At 41.2% G+C, this 24,112-nt stretch overlaps 2 protein-coding genes across 3 annotated transcripts in view; one reads left to right on the top strand and one right to left on the bottom strand.

The window, feature by feature from the left end:
* The window catches only part of OCIAD2 (OCIA domain containing 2), a 20,353-nt gene extending 4,428 nt beyond the window's left edge, over positions 1–15,925 (top strand). The window contains exons 2-7 of the mRNA XM_035112082.2: positions 5,775–5,865; positions 9,332–9,385; positions 10,346–10,393; positions 12,338–12,443; positions 14,487–14,573; positions 15,788–15,925. Of these exons, the coding sequence (XP_034967973.1) occupies positions 5,775–5,865; positions 9,332–9,385; positions 10,346–10,393; positions 12,338–12,443; positions 14,487–14,568 (381 nt within the window). The 3' untranslated portion in view covers positions 14,569–14,573; positions 15,788–15,925. The remainder of the gene's footprint in view (positions 1–5,774; positions 5,866–9,331; positions 9,386–10,345; positions 10,394–12,337; positions 12,444–14,486; positions 14,574–15,787) is intronic.
* The window catches only part of OCIAD1 (OCIA domain containing 1), a 21,728-nt gene continuing 12,332 nt past the window's right edge, over positions 14,717–24,112 (bottom strand). For both annotated transcript variants that reach the window (XM_035112310.2, XM_035112311.2), the window contains exon 8: positions 14,717–18,448. In XM_035112310.2, coding sequence (XP_034968201.1) covers positions 18,411–18,448 — 38 coding nt within the window. In that variant the 3' untranslated portion in view covers positions 14,717–18,410. The remainder of the gene's footprint in view (positions 18,449–24,112) is intronic.

Raw genomic sequence — 24,112 nt, 5'->3', positions numbered from 1 at the left:
AAGGTGTTTTGGGTTCAAAAAACCTATACTTTATCCATATTGAATATAGCGATCTTCTAATTATGTTTAACATAAAAACATTCTTTCTTTCGATTTTTCCCCTCATTAGGTAATGATGCCATCCGAAACCAAGTCCTTGACCTTCTAGGTCTAGCAAATCGCTATCTTTAAGTTCCATCCATTCTTTACACCATGTTAAAGCAGCTGCGTCGTGATATATTTGCAAATCAGGCAACCCGTACCCTCCTCTTTCTCTGTGGTCAATCATAATCTTATACTTTATTCTCGGCTTCTTGCCGTTCCATATGAATTTGGTAATGTCTCTTTTCCAATCTTTAAAAATTTTGTTCGTCCCCAATATTGGCAAATTTTGAAACAAATATATCATCTTGGAAACTACGTTCATTTTTACTAGGGAGATTCTGCCCATTAATGACAAATTTAACCTGCTCCATGATTCCAAATTTTTCTTAATTTTTTTCCAAATTTCTACATAATTCTCTTGTATCAGGTCGATCCCCTTAACTGTTGTTTGTATCCCTAAATATTTTATTCTTTTTGTAATTTTTATACCCGATTTTTCCTGGAGTTCTGTTTTCTCATTTGCTTCCAAATTTTTTACAAGCATTTTGGTTTTTTCATAATTTATTTTTAGGCCTGCTACCTTTCCATATTCCTTTATTCTATTGATTACTCTGGGGATGCAATTTACAGGGTCTTCTGTTGTTATAATTATATCATCCGCAAAGGCTTTAGTTTTGAATTTTTTCTTACCAATTATGATTCCTTTGATGTCCTCATCTTCCCTTATGTTTTTTAATACCTAATATTTCCAGGGTGATTATGAACAAGATGGGGGATAAAGGGCATCCTTGCCTGGTGCCTCTCATTATCTTTATTTTATTTGTTAATCTTCCATTTATTACAATATTAGCGTTCTGGACTTTATAAATTGCTTTTATCGCATTTTCCATCTCATTTCCAATTTTCATCCTTACTAATGTTTTCAACATAAAGGGCCAGGAGACCCTATCAAAAGCCTTCTCTGCGTCTATGGAAAGTAGTGCTGCCTTTTTATCTCTGCGATTTTCCAGACATTCCAGGATGTTTATTACATTACTTATATTATCTCTAGCGGATCTTCCTTTAATAAACCCTACCTGGTCTTTGTGTATAATATCTTCCAATATTATTCTCAATCTATTTGCCAATATTTTTGTGAAGATTTTATAATCACTATTCAATAGTGAAATCGGTCTGTAATTACCCGGGGAATCTGTGTCTGTTTCCGGTTTGGGGATCAAAATAATTTGTGCCTCGGTCCATGATTGGGGGATTGATCCTTTTTTTAACGTTAAATTCATTAACTCTTTGAGAGGGTCTAATATAATTTCTTGTAGTTCTTTATAGTATTCTAATGGTAACCCGTCGGGACCTGGTGCCTTTCCTTTTTTCATGGTTTTAATTACTTCTATTATTTCAAAGGTTGTTATTTCTCTATTTATTTGTGTCAATTTTTCTGTTGAAATTTGTGGTAATCGATATTGCTTTAAAAAATTTTCAATTTCCTGTTCGGGGGTAGCTTCTTCTTGATATAACTTTTCATAAAATTTTTGGAATACATTCATAATTTCTTCCGTTTTACTAACATATTCCCCATCTGATTTGATTCTACTTATTATTTTCTCACTCTTTCTCTTTTTTATTTGCCAGGCCAATAATTTACTAGGTTTATTGGCCCACTGAAAGTTTTTATATTTCCAAAATTGTGTTTGGTGCTCTATTTCTTGATCTATCATTTTCTCAAATTCCAACCTTAAGATTTTCAATTCCTGGTCTATTTTTTTTGAATATTTTTTATATAATACTTTTTCCTTTTTCTTTATTTCCTGTATTAACATTTCTTTCTTAACTTCTTTGGCTTTCCTCCAATTGGCATTTTGTTGTATAAAATACCCACGTATTACCGCTTTGCCCGCGTCCCATATGGTTCGCGGGTCAACCTCCCCATTATTATTCCACAAAAAATATTGTTTTAAATGTTTTTTTGCTTCCTGGACTATTTGAGTATTATTTAGGAGGAAAGTATTTAGCCTCCATCTTTTTTCTGTTAATTCCTCTCTTAATATTAAAACCATTGGGTTGTGATCTGATAAGGTTTGGGGTCCTATTTCTATCTTCTGAATTTTGATTAATAATTCTTTTGAAATCCAAATAGCATCGATTCTGCTCGCCGTGTGATGGCGTGCCGATATGTGTGTATTTTCTTTTGTAACGGGGTTCTTGTGTCTCCATGCGTCTGTTAAATTTAAATTGCCCATTATTTGCATAAATCTTTTTGGAAGTGTCTTAATCTTTTTTCCCCTACCGTCTCCCTCTCTTTTTTTGTCGAATTCTGGATCAATAATTCCATTAAAATCTCCCATTATTATCAACTTTTCTCCTATATATTTCATTAATTGCTTCTCCAGATTTTGCAAGAACCCCTTTTTATTTCCATTCGGGGCATAAACTCCCACCCATATCCATTGTTGTCCTTCATGTATTGTTTTTACCATTATTATTCTACCTTCCCTATCGGACCAAATCAATTCGGGGTTCCATTTTTGTTTAATATAAATTACTACTCCTCTCTTTTTTTTCTCATCAGCCGCGATAAATTCTTTTCCCAATTTTTCGTTTTTCAATACCCTCAAATGTTTTTTATTTATATGGGTTTCCTGAAGACAAATCGCGTCCCAATTCTGTTTTTTCAATATGTGTCCCACTCTATTTCTTTTATTCTTATTGTTCAAACCATTAACATTCCAAGATATTATTCTAAAGTTCATATTTATTTGGCAATTCTATAAAATTACTTTAATCTAATCTGATCTCTATTAAAGGAAAATAGGGGGGAGCTATAAGATGATAACAAAAGTACTAAAAGAGTTAAAGGCACTAAAAGGAAGAAGAAGATAAAAGAAAGGAAGAAGAAAAGGGAAGGAAGCAGAAACAAAAAAGGGAAAATAGAAAAGGGGAGGGGAAAAAAGAAAAGAAAAAGAAAAAATCAGAAGAACAAATAACTACACTAAGCAGAGACAAGGGCTTCCTAGGGTATACATTCATTTCTTAAGCAGTGATTTACATTAAATTTGGTTGTTAAATTTCATAATTATTAATTTACAAATTTGCGGAGACTAGAACTTTTATTGTTATACATTATCAGTCTCTTTTTGCTGGGGCAACCCAATAAGATGTGTTGGGTATAAATAGTATTATTTTCCCTACGGAATGGGACCATCCCTATTTCCATCGGAGAAATGTTGAAGGGTATGCATCTTGTAATTTCTTGTTATCTTCATTACTTAATTTCTGAAACAAGAGGTGCCCAGCTGCAAATTTGTCACATTGATGCCACATCCATCTTCAGGGAACTTGGAGTGTGCATTGCGTAATGTACACATATTGACTGGAAACAGAGTTGCAAATATTTTCCGGCTCCCCCCCCCCCAATTAGTATTCTGTATGTTCCAGGCTGCATCAAAATATAGAATTATAATGTTTGGGGGCGGGGCATGATCTTTGGCTTGAATTAAGCTTTATTGTACAGGATGGGTTTTAGATGAATTATAACTCATCATTTCTATTATGTAAGCAGGTGGGGGTATGATTGTATGCATTTACGGAGCAGTTGAATTGTAACCCAATGATCATCTGGTCCATCCCCCTGCAATGCAGGAATATGCAGCTACCCCATTCGAGAATCGAACCTGCAGCCTTTGTGTTATCAGGTCCATGCTCTAACCAACTGGCTCACGTTGGCTTACAAAATCAAAATGTGCTAGTTACGCTTTCCAATGAAACAATGTCATAATAAAGGTGCAACAATGGGGGGTGGATACATTTTTCATTGGCTATAACTGTCTCTTACACCCATGCCTTGCATGCAGATGGTCCTAGATTCAACACCTTTCATTTCCAGTTAAAAATGGATCTCGTGCAATGGAGCTGGGAAGGGAAACCTTGGAATGCCGCTGTCAATAAGAGTAAAGGGACCCCTGACCATTAGGTCCAGTCGTGACCGACTTTTGGGTTGCGGCACTCATATCGCATTATTGGCCGAGGGAGCCAGCGTACAGCTTCCAGGAGGTCATGTGGCCAGCATGGCAAAGCCGCTTCTGGCGAACCAGAGCAGCACACAGAAACGCCGTTTACCTTCCTGCTATAGCGGTACCTATTTATCTGCTTGCACTTTGACGTGCTTTTGAACTGCTAGGTTGGCAGGAGCTGGTACCGAGCAATGGGAGCTCACCCCGTCACGGGGATTCGAACCGCCAGCCTTCTGATCGGCAAGCCCTAGGCTCAGTGGTTTAACCCACAGCGTCACCCGCGTCCCCTCAATAAGAGTAGACTGTACTAAACTGGATGGACCAACAGTCTTGGTGCCCAAGACAGTTTAACATGCTAATATGGTAAAAATTAAAAGTTTGTGAGGTTGCTTTTGAAATGTACATTGCATTCTTCTTATAACTGTCCTTTTGTTTTAGGAAACTCACATTTTATATTTGCTGGCAACATCATCAGGAGCTATGACTTCTGCCCCAGGTGGTGATAAAGTTCAGGCCTCTTAGGTAGAACAAAAGAACCAGGTTTGTTCTTTCTGTTTGGAATTATTATTATTATTATTATTATTATTATTATTATTTTACATTCTATCAGAGGCAAATCTGATGTAGTCTTGATTATCACGTGGAAACAAAAGGGGCTCTGTCTGCACTTCAACCTTTCTATTTTTTAGTGCACTGGCAATGAGAACACAAAGGAAAAAAGTGCTCCACATGATCTAATGCAGGTCTAAAGATAAGGACAGGCATCCCCAATGTTTTGGACTACAATTCCCATAATCCCTGACCACTGGTTCTCTTAGCTAAGGAGCATGGGAGTTGTAGGCCAAAACATCTGGAGGGCCGCAGTTTGGGGATGCCTGGATAAGGAGGAGGTGGGATAGCTTCGCCTCTCATGGAAAGTCAAAGATCCCACAAACCCTGGGAAGATTAAATAGGATTCAGCTTAATTTTATGCTGATAACAGTTGAAGAACCGTAAATAATGATGCTGCACATGCTAGGGGAAAGGAGAAGAGGGAATTATGTGGCACCTGAACAAAAAGGGACTTATAAAAGAAACCCTTTAAAGCAGGGGTGACGGTGGGAGTCTGTGGGTGTCCTGATGTTGTTGAACTGTCAGCCCCAACTAGCACTGTCAGTGCTAAAGGATGATGATAGAATTGTAGAGTTGGGGAACCCAGGAGTCATCTAGTCCAGCCCCCTGCAGTGAGGGAATCTGAACTGAAGCATAGATGACAGGTGAACATCCAGCCTATGCTTAGAAACCTCCAAGAAAGGACACCTGAAGGACCACACATTTCCCCTTCATTATTAGCACCATTCATTTCTGCCACATTTTAAACTTCATAGCACCTGTGAATTACAAATTAATCGCAAACAAGTACATTATAGTCAGAGTGTACCATCGAGTTTTAAAGCTTGATCATTTCATTTTGACATTGCATGCTTGATAGTATTGCAAACGACAATGGTAGGATATTTCTAACATTCTTGTGCTATCTGGAAAAGTGAAATGTTTTCCTCTCTGTTTACTTTTAAACTTTTTTTGTTGAATTAAAAAAAAAATTATGGAAGCCAAAGATAATGAAATAAACAGCAGACTGTAGATGCTTTAAACTCTTAAACCATATTTTTCTTATAAAAGTGTTCATGTTTTTATTTTAAGAGTCCGTTCCCTTGTCCAATTTCAAATTTTAATTCTGAAGAAGTTGTAGAGATTCGTCGTCAATGTAAAGAGGAAAGCTTCTGGTACAGAGGTAGGTCTACTTGTTTTAATGCAATACAAAATATAATTGCGTTGGTTTTTTGTTAAAGGGTGTTGTCTACCTTACAGCATTGTTTCGATGTTTTATATCTTGTTTGAGAATTACTACTACTAGGCCTGCTTGGAACATCATTCTGTTTCACAGCATTTTATTCCAAAACCTGCTGCTTTTCTTACCGGTAACATTAAACAGGCGTGAAAAAGATCATTTTCAGTGGCTGCATTCAGAAGTAGTAATAAATGATGGCTTATTGTCATTAGAATAAGCCTCAGCCAGCCTTGGGCTTGTGCGCTCCTGTTCCACTCTCATTTTAAACACTGCAGATAACACCTTTCAAAAATTTGCAGCCATTTTTGACTAACCACTGTTTAGCATTACATATGAAGCCCAAATTGTAGTTAACCTTCACTGTGGTTTATCGAAACAAGCCAGCTTCCTAAACTAAGGATTGAACTTGACTTGTTTCAGTGAACCGTAGTTTTATTGCTTCATTTTTTATTTATTAAAAAAGCCCTGTAAGTAGATAATAATAATAATAGTAGTAGTAATAATAATAATAATAATAATAATAATAATAATAATACCCCACCCATCTGGCTGGGTTTCCCAGCCACTCTAGATGGCTTCCAACAAAAGATTAAAAATACATTAAAACATCAGTCATTAAAAACTTCCCTAAACAGGGCTGCCTTCAGATGTCTAATGTCAGATAGTTGTGTATTTCTTTGACATATAATGGGAGGACGTTCCCACAGGGCGGGTGCCACTACCGAGAAGGCCCTCTGCCTGGTTCCCTGTAACTTCGCTTCTCGCAGTGAGCGAACTGGCAGAAGGCCCTCAGCGCTGGACCTCAGTGTCCAGGTTGAACAATGGAGGTGAAGACGCTCCTTCAGGTATACTGAGCCGAGGCTGTTTAGGGCTTTAAAGGTCAGCACCAACAGTGAATTGTGCTCGGAAATGTACTGGGAGCCAATGTAGGTCTTTCAGAACCGGTGTTATATGGTCTCAGCAGCTGCTCCCAGTCACCAGTCTAGCTGCCGCATTCTGGATTAGTTGTAGTTTTTGGGTCATCTTCAAAGGTAGTCCCACGTAGAGTGTGTTGCAGTAGTCCAAGTGGGAGATAACTAGAGCATGCAGCACTCTGGTGAGACAGTCCCGGGGCAGGTAGGGTCTCAGCCTGTGTACAGATGGAACTGGTAGACAGAATTGACCTGCCCCTCCATGGACAGCTGTGAGTCCAAAATGACTCCCAGGCTGCGCACCTGCTCCTTCAGGGACACAGTTGCCCCGTTCAGGACCAGGGAGTCCCCCACACACACCCGCCCCGTCCCCCCAAAACAGAGCTTCTGTCTTGTCAGGATTCAACCTCAATCCGTTAGCCGCTATCCATCCTCCAACCGCCTCCAGACACTCACACAGGACCTTCACTGCCTTCACTGGTTCTGATTTAAAAGAGAGGTAGAGCTGGGTATCTGCATACTGATGAACACCCAGCCCAAACCCCCTGATGATCTCTCCCAGCGGCTTCATGTAGATGTTAAAAAGCATTGGGGAGAGGAAAGAACCCGGAGGCACCCCACAAGTGAGAGCCCAGAGGTCTGAACACTCATCCCCCAACACCACTTTCTGGACACGGCCCAGGAGAAAGAAGCAGAACCACTGTATAACAGTGCCCCCAGCTCCTCTAGACGGTCCAGAAAGATGATATGGTCAATGGTATCAAAGGCTGCTGAGAGATCCAGCAGAACTAGGAAACAGTTTTCACCTTTGTCCCTAGCCCGCCGGACCAGCGCAACCAAGGCAGTTTCAGTCTTTACAAAAGAAGTTGAGAATTACTGCAGTTTGTCCAGGTTCAGACAGAACACTAAATTGCAGTTATGGAAATTAAAGTGGAAACTAAAAACTGCTTCTCCTTGTACCGTAGCTGTGCTAGGAGAGAAGGGCAGGGAAGTGCATGAGCTCAAGGTTTATCATTATATCTGACCACAGTCAATGGCCATGTTTGCATAATCATAATCTCAGTTAAATGACTTGAGATATAATAAAAACACCAAACAAACAAACAAACAAACAAACAAACAAAAATGATGAGATATGATCAAGGCCTTTGGCCATAGTCTGAAGGTTTAAGATCTGGCTTGTTTTGATGCTGATAAGCCTAGTTTCCTGGTTCAGATGACATGGGAAATTATGAATAATCGGAGCCTTACTACAAAGGGAGGCTGCATGTGTGAGCAAAAGACTTGTTCATTTCTCAGCATAATAAGCTGAAATATGGTGTATGAACTGGACCGATATCTTTTAGTATATCGGGCTTGTACGATCCATTTGCTGCATCAATTGTGGTTTGTGAAGAATATGATTTAGTCCACAAATGTAACATCCGAATGAGATCTTGTGTGAGCACGTATGATGGTAAATGTTTTTATGGGCTATTGATTTTATGGACTTTTTGTTGTTGCAAAGCTGGTGATTTCTTTGTTCCTTCCTTTATCCACCCATGCCACAGCCCACCTCAGTCTACACATGGGTGTCTTCTTCTCTATGTGTTAAAGATGCATATCTGGAACCACATGTGTATTGTGCTTATCCAGCCCCTTGAATTAGATCAGGGGTTCCCAAACTTGGGTCTCCCACTCTTTTTTGGGCTACAACTCCCATCATCCCTAGCTAGCAGGACCAGTGGTCAGGGATGATGGGAATTGTGGTCCCAAAAGAGCAGGAGACCCAAGTTTGGGAAACGCTGAACTAGATGGATATATGTCACCAATTTGTTGCACAGTGGTGTTCAAAACTAGAGTTGCAGTAAGGCTATAGTACTTATTTAACAGATATTAAATGTGGAAGCTGCCAGTAAGCACAGGAAATGAAATTATTAACTGTACAGGTGAAACTCGAAAAATTAGAATATCGTTGAAAAGTGATTTATTTCAGTAATGCAACTTAAAAGGTGAAACCAATATATGAGATAGATGCATGACATGCAAAGCAAGATATGTCAAGCCTTTATTTGTTGTAATTGCAATTATTTGTCGTTAGGCGGGTCAATTATAAATGGAATGTAATTAATAAAATGTAATAGTGATGTTTGTTTTTGTATTATTGTAACTATTTGTTTTATTACTGTGGAATTTCCAAAAGAAAGCATTTGTAACAATTAAAAGAAAAAGAAAAAATAATAACTTGCATTACTGAAATAAATGCACTTTTCAATGATATTCTAATTTTCCAAATTTCACCTGTATAGCAGTGCAGAGTATAAAACCCAGTATTCGGCGAAGTCAGCACTTCAGAATTCCAGGTTCAAATTTTCTAATTTTCTTCTTCGCTCTTTTCATTTTTTTTAGAACAAGTGAAATAGTTGTTAAGACCACATTTTAATGACACTATGTAGGGTGGGCAGGAGATGCATCTGAATTTATGCAAAGGCTATAATTGCTTGTTTCATTGTATGCAGCTCTTCCTCTGTCACTGGGAGGTATGCTGATCACTCAAGGATTACTTGCCAATGGTAAGTGGCTTTTTTCTTTCTTCAATGTAAAAACAAACAAACACATGGACAATTTTCTAGAACCACCAGTCAATCAGTGCTAAAGCTTGGTAAATGCTGAGGAAAAAACCCATAATAGATTTTGTGGTGGAAATCTCAGCCTGGGTGCTGTTTCAACTCTTAGGTCTCAATATATTCAACAGGTGATGTGAAATATATAGTGGCTTCACAAATCGTATAGAGGCGAGCCCAAACTTGCCACTGGGTACATTTCTCTGTTGTGTTCAACAGTGTTCAACATATGTTCAACAATGGCTTCCTGATTAAGAGTGCTTTTATGTATTTATCAGTGTCTGCTAGCCATGATAGCTGTGCTCTGCCATCATGGCCAGGGGCATAACAATTGCTGGAAACTGCCAAGTGGGAGAGTGTTATTGTGCTCAGGTCCTGCTTGTGGGTTTCCTAACAAGCATCTGGTTGGCCGTTGTGAGAACAGGATGCTGGAGGAGATGGGCCATTGGCTTGATACAGCTGGCTGTTCTTACATTTAGGTGTTCCCCTAAAATATAATGTGGGGTTGTTGTTGGTTGGTTGGTTGGTTGGTTGTTGTTTTTTGCAAGACTTGTGAAATGTGCTGCCTTGGCTGAGCATGGTTGGCATGGTTAATTTAATGCTGCGGAAAACAGGTTAGGAAGTAAGCTTTCTTACGGGGTAAAAAATAGTCTTCACATTTTTATTTTTATTTTGCTCACAGTCTTCTAGATATTAGTTATTTCAGATGGGATTACTTGAGAATCAAAGTTATAACTGGAAATTATACTGGGAGCACTTGGTATGTTTAAAGCAGGAAGTATATGAAGAAGGAGGAGGAGGAGGAGGAGGAGGCGGCTTCGATAACTTTCACGGAAGAACTGCACAACTTTGTTGTGTCATCAAATGATGGTCTAAAAGGCTTTTCCTAATAACTGCATTTTATTCCAGGTGTTCTCAAACCAAGCCCTAAATTCGGATCACTCCCTAAAATAGCAAGTAAGTCCAAAAACTCTTTGTAAAGTTTAAGCAGAAAAGGTGAGAACTGGCAATTGTAATTATGTTGGAATGCTGCCATGCTCGCATGATAAGTTTGGGCATGTGTGGAATCTAGTATAGCTTCTGGCTTCCTGAGTGTCAATTTTCAGCATTTAAATTAAAGCCGTTTTGTAGACCTCATGACTGTAGAGAGCGCTTTGGAATCATGTGGTTGTTTCTGAAGGTTCTGTGTCGGGTATCAGACTCCTTGCAGCCCATGCCTCCTGCACATCTTTGTTTTCTACTACTCAGCTTGTTGCTAAAAACACACATATTACCGTAGGCTGTAACTTTATACTGATCACTTTTATATAGTACATAATCATTAATGACTATAGTTAGGGTTTTATCAAAATAATAGAGCAAGAAGGATATTAAAGTCCAACCCTGCTGCAACTCAGGAACATCTGCTTAAGAAGTAAACCTGTGCAGAGTACACCTTGGTACACAACTGAAATGTTACTGTGGAGCTGGAGTGTCGCTCCTAGAAGCTGCCAGTATGCAACAGCTTCAACTGGCTGGCTAAATGAGGTAAGGGTAACCAATGGGTCTCATATTCTAGTGAGTTAGGGACTTCCTCTGCATGTGAACACAGGTTCTGGTGCACTGAGAAGCATACCTTCTGGCCAAGGAAAAAATCCTACGCAATCCAGAGTGGAGTCCCTAAGACGGTTGGATGGCACCTGTTATGCCACCTCCTGGCAACTCTTACAGCCAAGCTGGTGGCAAACATATTGCTCTGCTTTCCTTTGGACCACATCAGTGAGGCCAGGAGGCAGCCTAGGGCCTCCATACACACTGTCCATGCTTGCACCCCAGAGAGACTACTTCGGTGCTGGCTGCTGGCAATGCAGTGGTTTGGCTTCACCCGCAGAGACACACTCCATTGCTTCCCAAGGCAGACAGATGACAACAGAGTAGGGAGCCCCAGACCTGTGGGCTAAATGCAGGACTCCAGGACTCTGCCCTCATTGGGCCCTGCTCTACACCCTCCTCTTGCTTGGCTGGAAAGTGTCAGGAGGAAGGATGGGGAGGTGGGGTGTTATGTAGGTTTGGAATGAAACATCTGAATTTGTGTGGCTGGAATATGGCTTGTGGAGCAAATCTTAAAGAGTCATGCCCATTGCCTTGCCCTCTTAGTTGCCTGTGGACCCATGTGACCCCTGGAAGGTTGTCTAGGAGAGAAAGTGGCTCAGGTTGAAAAAGAATCCCCACTTCTGCTGGAGGGTGATTGAAGCAAGCAAGTGAATAGAGTGAAGTGGAAGCCAGTGCTACTGCAGTGGAAAACAAATAACATCATTGACTGGTTGGACACAGAGTAATGGTGGGGAGGAAGAAGGCTCAGAGCCCAGGGATTGGTGGTGGAACAATGAGTGGCCAGAGGGAGAAGACTGGGAGGAGGAGGTATCAGAATGGGAAGGGCTTAGTGAGCTGGGTGAGTCTGTGGCCAAGAGAAGTCCAGAATCAGAGGCAGAAGCTGATGCAGGAGTTTCACAAACTTTCTTGGACTCCTTCCACTGTACAAGTAAACTAAACTCTCTGCCATTTGGTGTCCCCAACTTGGTACGAGCCATCTGGTCTATGGGTGAACATACTGAGATCCTCCTTTGTAGCGGAACATATGTTGCCTGCTGCTGCTGCCTGCAAGGAGCCGTGGATTGTGACTTTAATCATTCACTGATATTAAAAGAGTAATAGAGTAGGCTATTTTAAACTCACCACCAAACACAAGGGAGCATCCTCAGTGAAGCGGTATCTCTTTCTGGGTTTCCTGCTTTCTCAGATCAGTGTGGATTAGCAAGGCAAAATATCTGATCTGGAGAATGCTTTTCAAAGCCTGTACTACTTATGAATACTTTTATATCTGATTGCTACGTATGACAACAATTTGATATCTCTCTGCAGTTGCTGCTGCCCTGGGCTATGGTATTGGGACAATGTCATACATAAGAACATGTCAGAAGAAGTTTGAAAGCGCTGGTCTTAAACCATTTGGTCCTGGATGGAAAAGGTCTGTTGGAACAAATATAGACAGTGACTCTTGGGTTGTATCAAGGAACTAGTAAGCTTGTGATAAGAACACTTTCGAAAAACCACTCTTCTAGGTCACAAGGGCTCTACAAAAATCTCAATATTTCCCATTTCCTCTGCACATCTGAACTGGAGGGGGTGGGAGGCCCTCCACAACAGCTTTGAAAGTGGCACAGTGGGGAATATTGCCTGCTCTCTCCCCTCCCATTAGTGGGAGCATCCATTGGATCAAAGGCCCTTCCTTTCACAGAAGGAAACAGAACTGCCTATCTGCACCACGCTAGAATTGTGACCATGTCTTATCAATTTATACCAGGCACTGGGCCTTAGAAAGCACTGCTAATAACAAGGCCAGTGGAAGTGATGATATTCCTGCTGAACTATTTAAAATTTTAAAAGATGATGCTGTTAAGGTGCTACACCCAATATGCCAGCAAGTTTGGAAAACTCAGCAATGGCCAGAGGATTGGAGAAGATCAGTCTACATCCCAATTCCAAAGAAGGGCAGTGCCAAAGAATGCTCCAACTACCGCACAATTGCGCTCATTTCACACGCTAGCAAGGTTATGCTTAAAATTCTACAAGGCAGGCTCAGGCAGTATGTGGAGCGAGAACTCCCAGAAGTGCAAGCTGGATTTCGAAAGGGCAGAGGAACCAGAGACCAAATAGCAAACATGCGCTGGATTATGGAGAAAGCTAGAGAGTTCCAGAAAAACGTCTACTTCTGCTTCATTGACTATGCAAAAGCCTTTGACTGTGTCGACCACAGCAAACTATGGCAAGTTCTTAAAGAAATGGGAGTGCCTGATCACCTCATCTGTCTCCTGAGAAATCTCTATGTGGGACAAGAAGCTACAGTTAGAACTGGATATGGAATAACTGTTTGGTTCAAAATTGGGAAAGGAGTACGACAAGGTTGTGTATTGTCTCCCTGCTTATTTAACTTATATGCAGAATTCATCATGCGAAAGGCTGGACTAGATGAATCCCAAGCAGGAATTAAGATTGCCGGAAGAAATATCAACAACCTCAGATATGCAGATGACACAACCTTGATGGCAGAAAGTGAGGAGGAATTAAAGAACCTTTTAATGAGGGTGAAAGAGGAGAGCGCAAAATATGGTCTGAAGCTCAACATCAAAAAAACCAAGATCATGGCCACTGGTCCCATCACCTCCTGGCAAATAGAAGGGGAAGAAATGGAGGCAGTGAGAGATTTTACTTTCTTGGGCTCCTTGATCACTGCAGATGGTGACAGCAGTCACGAAATTAAAAGACGCCTGCTTCTTGGGAGAAAAGCAATGACAAACCTAGACAGCATCTTAAAAAGCAGAGACATCACCTTGCCGACAAAGGTCCGTATAGTTAAAGCTATGGTTTTCCCAGTAGTGATGTATGGAAGTGAGAGCTGGACCATAAAGAAGGCTGATCGCCGAAGAATTGATGCTTTTGAATTATGGTGCTGGAGGAGACTCTTGAGAGTCCCATGGACTGCAAGAAGATCAAACCTATCCATTCTTAAGGAAATCAGCCCTGAGTGCTCCCTGGAAGGACAGATCGTGAAGCTGAGGCTCCAATACTTTGGCCACCTCATGAGAAGAGAAGAATCCTTGGAAAAGACCCTGATGTTGGGAAAGATTGAGGGCACTAGGAGAAGGGGACGACAGAGGACAAGATGGTTGGACAGTGTTCTCGAAGCTACGAACATGAGTTTGACCAAACTACGGGAGGCAGTGCAAGACAGGAGTGCCTGGCGTGCTATGGTCCATGGGGTCACGAAGAGTCGGACACGACTAAACGACTAAACAACAACAACAACAACCAGGCACTTTATCCTTCTGCACATAGCTAGATCACGTGCAAATTACTTTGTGGATAACAGGGCAGCTGACATTTTTTGTGCATCGGGACACAGGGTGGAGGTGGAAGTGTCAGGGGCAAAGCCCCATGTGAAGATCTCTCGATTTGGGAAGAATCTTGTGTAACATTGACTCTCCCCCCCCCCTTTCTCCTGATGTTTTAGGCACTGTCCTCATGTCTGCAAGGAATGCAAAGCTAAGTTTGAATCAAGTGCATCAGAAAAACCAGAGGTTTCTGCTTCTTAAAACAGGTACACACATCTTTGCAATTTTAATAAGATTTTGGTCGCTTTTTTGAAATATATCAGTATCTTGGAAATTGGTCACTATAACAATGGAAAGAGTTGTGATCTTGGTTACTGCCACACCAGATTTAGTAAGAGGTAAAAAAAACTTGATTATTGTTGGCATCTTGGTTGTAGGGTGGTGGGCAGGTCAGAAACAGCACTTTCTTCTTCACAGATTATTAAGTGTGCTTATCTTCATCTCATTGTTTTATTTCCTCCCCACGCTGCTTGCCTATTTGTATTTTCTTGGCTTGCTCTGAGGGCGAGAGCATGATTATGACTATGTTAATGATAAAATGCAACAGAGGGGTAAACGCCTCCTTGGCTTTCACTGCCAAGTATTCTCTCAGACTTTAGTCTCTGTTTTATCATTAAAATAGAATTGTGCTGCATCTATGGCCAGCATTTCAAGTCTCTTCCAAAACGGCATTCTACATGTGGAACTTCTTCAGCAACATCTACAGCTGCTGCTTTAACACAATACATGAATATTAGAATATGGCTTAGAATATGGCCCAGGGTATATGGTCTGTAGGGACATGACTCTACCATCTTGCTAGAGCTAAATCAGTCTAGGTCTGGCCGGTGCCTGCATGGGAGACCACCTGGGAACTAAATATAGGATACCTTGGGTTCCAGGATGAAAGAGAGTTGGTAGATAAATGTAAAAATAATTTAAATAATTTAATTTCGAAAACCAAGGTGCAGCTTCCGGTTGGCTGCAGGAGCTTCCTGAACTCAGTCGGAACCCTCGGAAGCCACGACGGACGTTCGGCTTCCAAAAAGCATTCGCAAATCAGAACACTCACTTCCGGGTTTGCGGTGTTTGGGAGCCAATTTGTTCGGGAGCCAAGCCGTTTGACTGTACATTGTTTGCTTCACCAATCATGCAGGTAGTTTTCAAAACCAAGAGTGTTGTATGGCAGCTTGGTCTGTTCATTTAAGTCACCAGAAGTACATTTAGCAAAATGCTACGTTTATTAGATTAACCAGTTTATGTAATTTTGAACCATAGGCTGCACAGTGTTTTACTACTTGAAGTCCATTAGATCAACTACTACTGCTTGAGTGTAGGGAGGGAAATCCCCGACATTAAGCTAGGTCAGACCTTGTCCTCCAAACCTGTATTCTCATCTCAAAGGGGCTGAATCCCTTTAACCAATACTTTTCTATTTCAGATAATGTGGAAGAAAGCATTTTGTAACGGTACCTGTTCAAACACAACGACTGCAATTCTGAAAAACCTGCTTTCATTCAAAACCCTTTGTATGTTTAACACGATTTTTTTTAAAAAAATAAAAGTTACTTTGATGTTTTGTTTGTCACAAGTTCTAGAACACTAAACTGAAGATGAAAGCTAGACGTCCCTGACAGCTTGCAACAGCATCGCTGTCACTGCAGTGCTTAAAGACAGTTACTCTGCTTTCAGGTTTACACTTTACCAGTGCAGTTCAGAGTATTTGTCAAACAGCAAAACTTGATAAAGAGGTTTGAGCTTATTCAGCATTTGTTCTGTAACGGAAGTATAGGAGTTGTCAAATTGAATCCATTACAGTGGTACCTTGGTTCTCAGACTTAATCCGTTCCAAAACCAAAGTGTTCCAAAACCAAGGCACACCTTCCCATAGAAAGTAATGCAAAACGGATTAATCAGTTCCAGACTTTTAAAAACAACCCCTAAAACAGCAATTTAACATGAATTCCCTATCTAACTAGACCACTGATCAATAAAATGAAAGCAATAATCAATATACTGTACTATAAAACAAATAAGACAGTATTGTAGATTATTTACAGTATTGTAAAATTATTATTTTTCCCTTACATGCACTGATAATAGTCATTGTTTGGATGGGGGGCTTTTATCCATTTCTGCAGTCACACAATCAGTCAATCAATCAATCAGTAGCTGAGCTGGGTTCCACACAGTCACAAAAACAAATTAACCGGAAAAGCCTCAAAAACAAAAATGGAACATAAAGGTAGCAAAAACAAAAGCACCAAACTTAATCCATTCTGGAAGTCTGTTTGACTTCTGAAATGTTCAATAACCAAGACACAGCTTCTGATTGGTGCAGGCATCCTGGAAACAATAGCTGATAGCTGCATCGGATGTTCGGCTTCAGAAAAACGTGCGAGAACCGGAACACTTAGTTCTGGGTTTTCGGCATTTGAGTACCAAGGTGTTTTGAGAACCAAGGTACCACTGTAGTGTATTGCTAATATAAATATCCTTAGGGTAAGACTGCAAATGAAGAGATTGCTTTTGCAAATCCAGTGTAGATATGCTCAGTGTGCCAGTTGTTCATAGTGGAGAAAGCTAGAAAATTGTATTATTAACTATGCACTGATTTAGGAGAGGATATTTCCTCTGATAAAAGGGGGATCATGGTATATAATCATCATTATTCCGCATAGCCTTTGTAAATCACTACAGCCTTGAAAACGTGTTGTAGGAGACAGCAAGGCAGCCTAGAAGTATTTTAAATAAATAAATATGTAACATCAACACATTTCAGAATTTCTTTTACTTAATTTCTGGACCTGATATTCTCAAAAGTAAATTTTGATTCATTTAGCTTTAGGTACATGATTTAGCCTATTATAAGGTCTTCCTCTTCTGTTCGGATATTGTGTTTGAATCAGATATAGAATATAATGGAAACAAATATATTTATGCTAGACTTGCTGGTGGCTTTTACCAGGACTGCAATATTTAAATGTAAGGGTTTAATAAACCCTGCTTATAAAGCCTCTCACATACAGGAGTAATGCTCGGTCCGGTATACCTGAAGGAGCGTCTCCACCCCCATCGTTCTGCCCGGACACTGAGGTCCAGCTCCGAGGGCCTTCTGGCGGTTCCCTCACTACGAGAAGCCAAGTTACAGGGAACCAGGCAGAGGGCCTTCTCGGTAGTGGCACCCACCCTGTGGAATGCCCTCCCACCAGAGGTCAAAGAGAACAACAACTACCAGACCTTTAGAAGGCATCTCAAGGCAGCCCTGTTTAGGGAAGCTTTTAATGTTTGATGGATTTCTGTATTTTAATGTTTGATGGATTTCTGTATTTTAGAATTTCTGTTTTGTTGGAAGCCGCCCAGAGTGGCTGGGGGAACCCGGCCAGATGGGCGGGGTATAAATAATAAATTATTATTATTATTATTATTATTATTATGCTTTTTCTAAGACAACCTTCTCCAGACTGATGCTCCAGATGTTTTAGACAACTATGACACCATCAGTCCTAGCTATCATGATCAGAACTCTAGTCAAAATGTCTGGAGGACACAAGTCTGGTGAAGGCTGCTTGATTTCTGGCTTTAGGAACATGTAACGTATACATACACAAAGTTTAATGACAGACTTAAATTTATGCTCCATCAACATTTCTGTAATCAGACTGCAGCTCTAGTTTACCACTTGAATAGGTAAATTAGAAACATGCAAGGAAGAAATAAAAGTTAAAGCTACAGTGAATTCCCTTTTAAAGTGAGGACGGATAGACTTAAATAATTTTGGTTCTCTTCCATTTCAGCAGCAGTACAATCCAAGTAGACTATAGGCACAAGATAATTGCTTCTGTGAATTCCAGTTAGTCACCTTCTTTCTTCCTTTTTGTTACTATTTAAACAGACTAACAAAATCCAGTCTGATACTTTGCCAAAACAAGAAGGAAGACCCAAGCATTTTTATTGTAAAGCAAGTGCATATCAGAGTACAGAAGAACATTCAGGTATTTGACCAACACTGATAAAGCTGAAATTTTTGATTGAAGAAATGTCTTCAGAAGGTATAAAGATTTTCAGTCTTCCCAAGCATCTCCATACTTATTGACTTTAACTATAAAAGAAGAGGCCAGGAGAAGAGAAACATAGTAATGAAGATGAGAAGCAAGGTCAAGTCCAATGAACTACTGCTCTATAACAAATGTTTAGAACAGGACAGAACCATGTGACAGCTGATCATGTGACCTGACAATTGCCTCAAGCCAATTGATTATCAAAACAGTGCAAATTTCCACTGCCACCATTGTGAGATGAAATGTGCAAATAGCAATTCTGGACAGTTACCGTAGCTATGGTTTTCTCAGATTTTAAAAAGCATTATGGTCAGTACAAAACATCCATGTCACCATTATGGTACTGTAGCTATCTGTATATCACAGGATGCAGATGTACTTCTGTCAGAACATTTATTTACATGGTTGAGCTAAGCCAACACACAAGACTACTGTCACTGTCAAGGTGACCACACTGTCAGGAGATTCAGTTCCACCTTAAGACTTAGGCATGTTGCTGCTGATATATGTCACATGTCTAGGTATATCCTTTTATGGACTCTTACTTTCAGTTCTGTTCTGAGTTCTGTTCTGAACTGTTTGATCTGATGGAAGAGAGAAAGCATCGTTCGCTCTCTCTTCATGCTGTAATATAGCTGTAAATAAACCACTTTAAAATGCCTCTCTGCTGCTGCCTTATCATCTCCGCTGAAACTGCGTGGGCATCTCTGCTGATTGCGTGCTCAGGTTGCTGAGACCCTGAGTCGTGTTCGTGTTCCATGGGAATCACCGGGACTGAGACGAAGAGGGAGCTGCCGGCTGGACCTCCCAATGGTGAAATCCCATCAAAAGGGTTATGGGCCCAGAAGTACAAGGGTCGTCAAGCCCAGAGGAGATGGTTGGTGGTCTCTGGACCAGCCAGTTATGGATCCAGGAGCAGGCAGTGTGTTCCGAATGCGGCTGATCAGTGCTGAAAACATCGGAGCAATTGAGAGGTATGTGTGGAGAGTGATAGGCAGCAAAATGTTTATTCAGCAAGCTGCTGGCTGCTGCCGGAGAAAGCTTTGAAACAGACAGTCGTAAACCTGTCCCAGTGATTAATTGACTGTGAGATAGAGCTGGAGCGGAGGCATTTTTCCAAAGTGATTGCCTGTAACGGGTGGCTGGAAAAATGGAGAATATGCTTGGAAACTCTAACCAGATAATTCTTCTGGATGGGACTAATTATCATACATGGAAAATATATGTAGAAGGCAAGTTAAGACTTGCAAAGCTCTGGCATGTGATTGATGAGAACCCCCCCGTGCCAGTGACGAATGCTTGGGCTCAATGTGATTCACAAGCTCGTGGTTTGATTATTGGATGTGTCTCAGCTACAGAATTAATTACCCTTGCTGGAAAAGCGTCTGCGAAACTAATGTGGGAGGGACTACGTGAAGTCCATGAACGCAAACAGGCAGGGTCAGTTCTATTGTTTTTTCGGACTCTGCACAACATGAAACTCCAGCCGGGAGGTGATTTACGTGCCCACATTCTTGAAATGCAGCGGCTGAGGGAGGAACTGGTGAATCGTGAATTTGTTTTGCCAGAAGCTGTGTTTGCAGTGTTGATTCTGGACTCTTTAGACCACAGCTTTGATGCCATTGCTAGCCAGTTAGCAGCCCTCCCCACAAGAGATTTAACAGCAGCTAGAGTAATTGCTGTATTGCAAAATGAGTGGGATCGGAGGAGAGCTGAGGGCGCCAGTTGCAAATCACAGGAGCCAGCTGCTACGTGCCAATCTCAAGCTGATAACGCTAGAGCCTTCACGATCAGATGCTATGGTTGCGGAGGTCAGGGTCACGTAAAGAGAAACTGCAGAAAGAAGCAAGATAAGCAGAGACCGACAGCTGCTGCAAATTTCAAAGGCAAGCAAGGAAAGGGGGGTGGCAGCGGTGGAAAGCAGCCAAGTGGACAGCGTAAAGCTATGCTGGCTAAGATAACAGCAACTTCAAAGGCTAATAACTTCTTTGTTGTTGATTCTGGTGCGACTCATCACATCTGCCGAGACCGACATCTTTTTGTTTCATTTCAAGCCTATAAGGGGAAGATTTTACAGGCAGGTGGATCATCTTTGGACATTCAAGGAACTGGGACAATTGTGTTAGAATCTCTAAACCTAGAGATTGCTGATGTGCTTTATGTGCCAAAAGCAAAGGATAATTTACTTTCAGTTCCACAGCTGGACAGAAAGGGTTTTCACATCTCTTTCAGGAATGGCATTGCCATTATCACCAAGAACAATGAAGAATACATACGTACTGAAAAGGTTGATGAACTGTTTTTGATGACTTTTGATGATGTAAAAGTGTCTGAGGGTGAACCTGATGAAAATGTTGCTTATGTTGCTAACACTACTAATAGGCCTCTTCATGCAGGTTGTATTCACGAATACCATCGCATTTTTGGACACTTAGGCTGGCAAGCAGTGTCCAAGATGCCCAAGGTTGTGCAGGGCTTGAAGCTTAAACCCTGCAAGTATCATATGAAGTGTGTTTCTTGTGCACAACATAAGGTAAAAGTTGCACCCAAAGGGAAAGTGTCTGGGAGGAAGGCAACCCAGCCTTATCAGGTGGTCCATGCAGACCTGGTAGGTCCACTTTCACCATCTGTGAGTGGATCTAGGTATTTTATGATCCTAATAGACTCCTACACCAGATATGTTCACGTGTTTGTGTTAAAACAGAAATCAGATGCCTTTTTAAAGTTCAAGGGTTTCTGTGCATGGCTTGAAAATGCCAGGGGCCAAAAGATAAAGTGCCTATTCAGTGATAATGGAGGGGAGTTCACTTCTCATGAATTTGAAGCTTTTCTGTCTGAGAAGGGAATTCAACACGATCTGGCATGCCCCAGAAGTCCTTGGGAAAATGGTTTGTGTGAAAGGGCAGGACAAACTTTACAGCAGGGACTTAAAACCTTGCTGCATGATGCCAATTTACCTGAGCAGTATTGGGCCGAGGCACTATCTAATTTTGTTTACACTCTTAATCGCAGGTGGCATTCAGCGATTGAGTGTACCCCTTATGAAAAGATGTTTGGCAAACAGCCTTACATCAAACACATGAGGATCTTTGGATCTGACATGTGGGTAAACACCCCACAAAGTGGTAAGCTGGGGACACGAGGTGAACCTGGTATATTCTTGGGATACGAAAATGGAGCGTACAGAGTGTTGATGAAAAACACTCAAACTGTAAGAATCACCAAGAGTGTCCAGTGCAATCCCAAATGGGGGGAAAATGTGGGGATTTTTCAGATTCATCCTGTTGATGATGAAGAAGAAGCAGCACAAGCTGAGGATGATGATGAGCAGGATTCTGGTTCTGATTCTGATTCAGTAAGAGGCGCAGGTGCACTATCAGCATCTGATAGTGACACTGCAGATTATTTAAGTGCAAAAGCCTCAATCAGACCATCAGATGCGTCTGACACTGAACTAGAAGAACCTCTGTTCACCATTGGTCGCTTTTCTCCTAAAAAGGAGGAGTTAAGTAAAGATGAAGAACGGACTGTTCGAAGGTCCGAGAGGGCCACAAAGGGGAAACCGCCCAAGAGATATGCTGATGAATATGCAAAGACAGCTGTTGCTGTTCTTGGTACCTCTGAAAAAATCTTTGAACCTGCTAGTTTCCAAGAGGTTCAGGAATTGAACCCAAAGCAGGCTCAGCCATGGCTGGAAGCCATGAAGGCTGAAATTGACTCCTTAGATAGAAATCAAACCTGGGAGCTAGTTCCAGTTGTCCCGGGAATGAGACTTGTTGACAGCAAGTGGGTGTTTAAAGCCAAGACTAACCAGAATGGAAAGATTATGAGACACAAAGCAAGGTTGGTCGCCAGAGGATTTTCGCAGGTACCGGGGGAGGACTTTCACCAAGTCTTTGCTCCTACCGTGAAATACGAGACGGTGAGACTCATGCTTAAATTTGCGTCTGAACAAAAGTTTCAGGTCTCCCATCATGATATTGATACAGCTTTTTTATACGGGGTTTTACAAGAAGATATATTTTTACTGCCCCCTGCTGGTGTGGATGTACCAAAGGGAATGGTATGCAAACTAAAGAAATCACTGTATGGGCTCAAACAGAGTGCCAGGTGTTGGAACACCAAACTTACAGAAACATTGCTTTCCTTAGGATTTAAGCAAGGTATCGCTGATCCGTGTGTATTTGTCAAACAAGAGGGGGAGCAAAAACTATATTGTATTTGTTTTGTTGATGATTTGTTGTTCTTCTGGAAGAACAAAGAGTTGTACCAGAGTACACTTGCTCAGTTGAAGGAACACTTCAATATGAAAGACCTAGGTGAGGTTTCCAATTATCTTTCCCTACAGGTTGAAAGAAACAAAGAAGGTACTTTTCTGGTACACCAAACTCAAAAGATTACTGATGTGCTGAACAAATTGAATTTAATTGACGCAAATCCTGTTGACACACCTATGGTACAAGGTTATAAAGTTGATGATGATGCAGAACCATTTACCGACACTACACTGTATAGATGTGTGTTAGGGAAGTTAAACTTCATCGCAAGAGTTTCAAGACCTGACATTGCTGTTAGCTGTAATTTGCTGAGCAGACGTGCCAACAATCCTACTGTTCAGGATTGGCGTGCTTTGAAACGCATTTGTAGGTACTTAAAAGGAACCATGCACTACAGATTGCGTTTCACAAGTCAAAAGACTGGAGGTCTGGAAATCTTCGCAGATGCAAGTTTGGGTAGTGATGTCACAGATAGCAAAAGCACTTCAGGTGTTTGTTATGTATACAACCATTGTCTTTTTGATTGGATGTGCAGGAAACAGACAACCGTTTGTCAGAGTTCCTGTGAAGCAGAGCTCAACGCTCTCTCACTCTCCTTAATGGATTGTGAATGGTTGTTGCAACTGTTCAAGGATATTGGAGTTAATGTGTCTTGTCCTATTCAGGTATATCAAGACAATCAGTCCTGTTTAGCTTTGCTAGCATCCGAGAGTTGCAAGCAGAGGACCAAATATTTGCAGATAAAATTACATCGTGCAAGGGAATGCATAAAGAAAGGCCTGGTCCAAATATCATACATGCCAGGTAATGAAATTCCGGCTGATATGTTGTCCAAGGTTGTAAATAAAGAACAGTTGCACAGTTATATGCAAAAGCTACAGTTTGGAACTGCTGAGCTTAAGGTTTCACAGAATGGGGGAGTGATGTCAGGAGATTCAGTTCCACCTTAAGACTTAGGCATGTTGCTGCTGATATATGTCACATGTCTAGGTATATCCTTTTATGGACTCTTACTTTCAGTTCTGTTCTGAGTTCTGTTCTGAACTGTTTGATCTGATGGAAGAGAGAAAGCATCGTTCGCTCTCTCTTCATGCTGTAATATAGCTGTAAATAAACCACTTTAAAATGCCTCTCTGCTGCTGCCTTATCATCTCCGCTGAAACTGCGTGGGCATCTCTGCTGATTGCGTGCTCAGGTTGCTGAGACCCTGAGTCGTGTTCGTGTTCCATGGGAATCACCGGGACTGAGACGAAGAGGGAGCTGCCGGCTGGACCTCCCAATGGTGAAATCCCATCACACACAAGCTAATGCAGCTGGGAAAGGGGTAGTGTTTTATCAATCCCAGTCAATTCACTAGTCAACTTCCTTCTACCGTATCAGACTAAAAATTCCACCTTCCATAACATTAACAATTGTGACTTTTTTTGA

Source organism: Zootoca vivipara, chromosome 9, assembly GCF_963506605.1.
Source record: "Zootoca vivipara chromosome 9, rZooViv1.1, whole genome shotgun sequence".
Lineage (NCBI taxonomy): Eukaryota > Metazoa > Chordata > Lepidosauria > Squamata > Lacertidae > Zootoca > Zootoca vivipara.
This window is presented reverse-complemented; position numbering and strand designations above follow the sequence as displayed.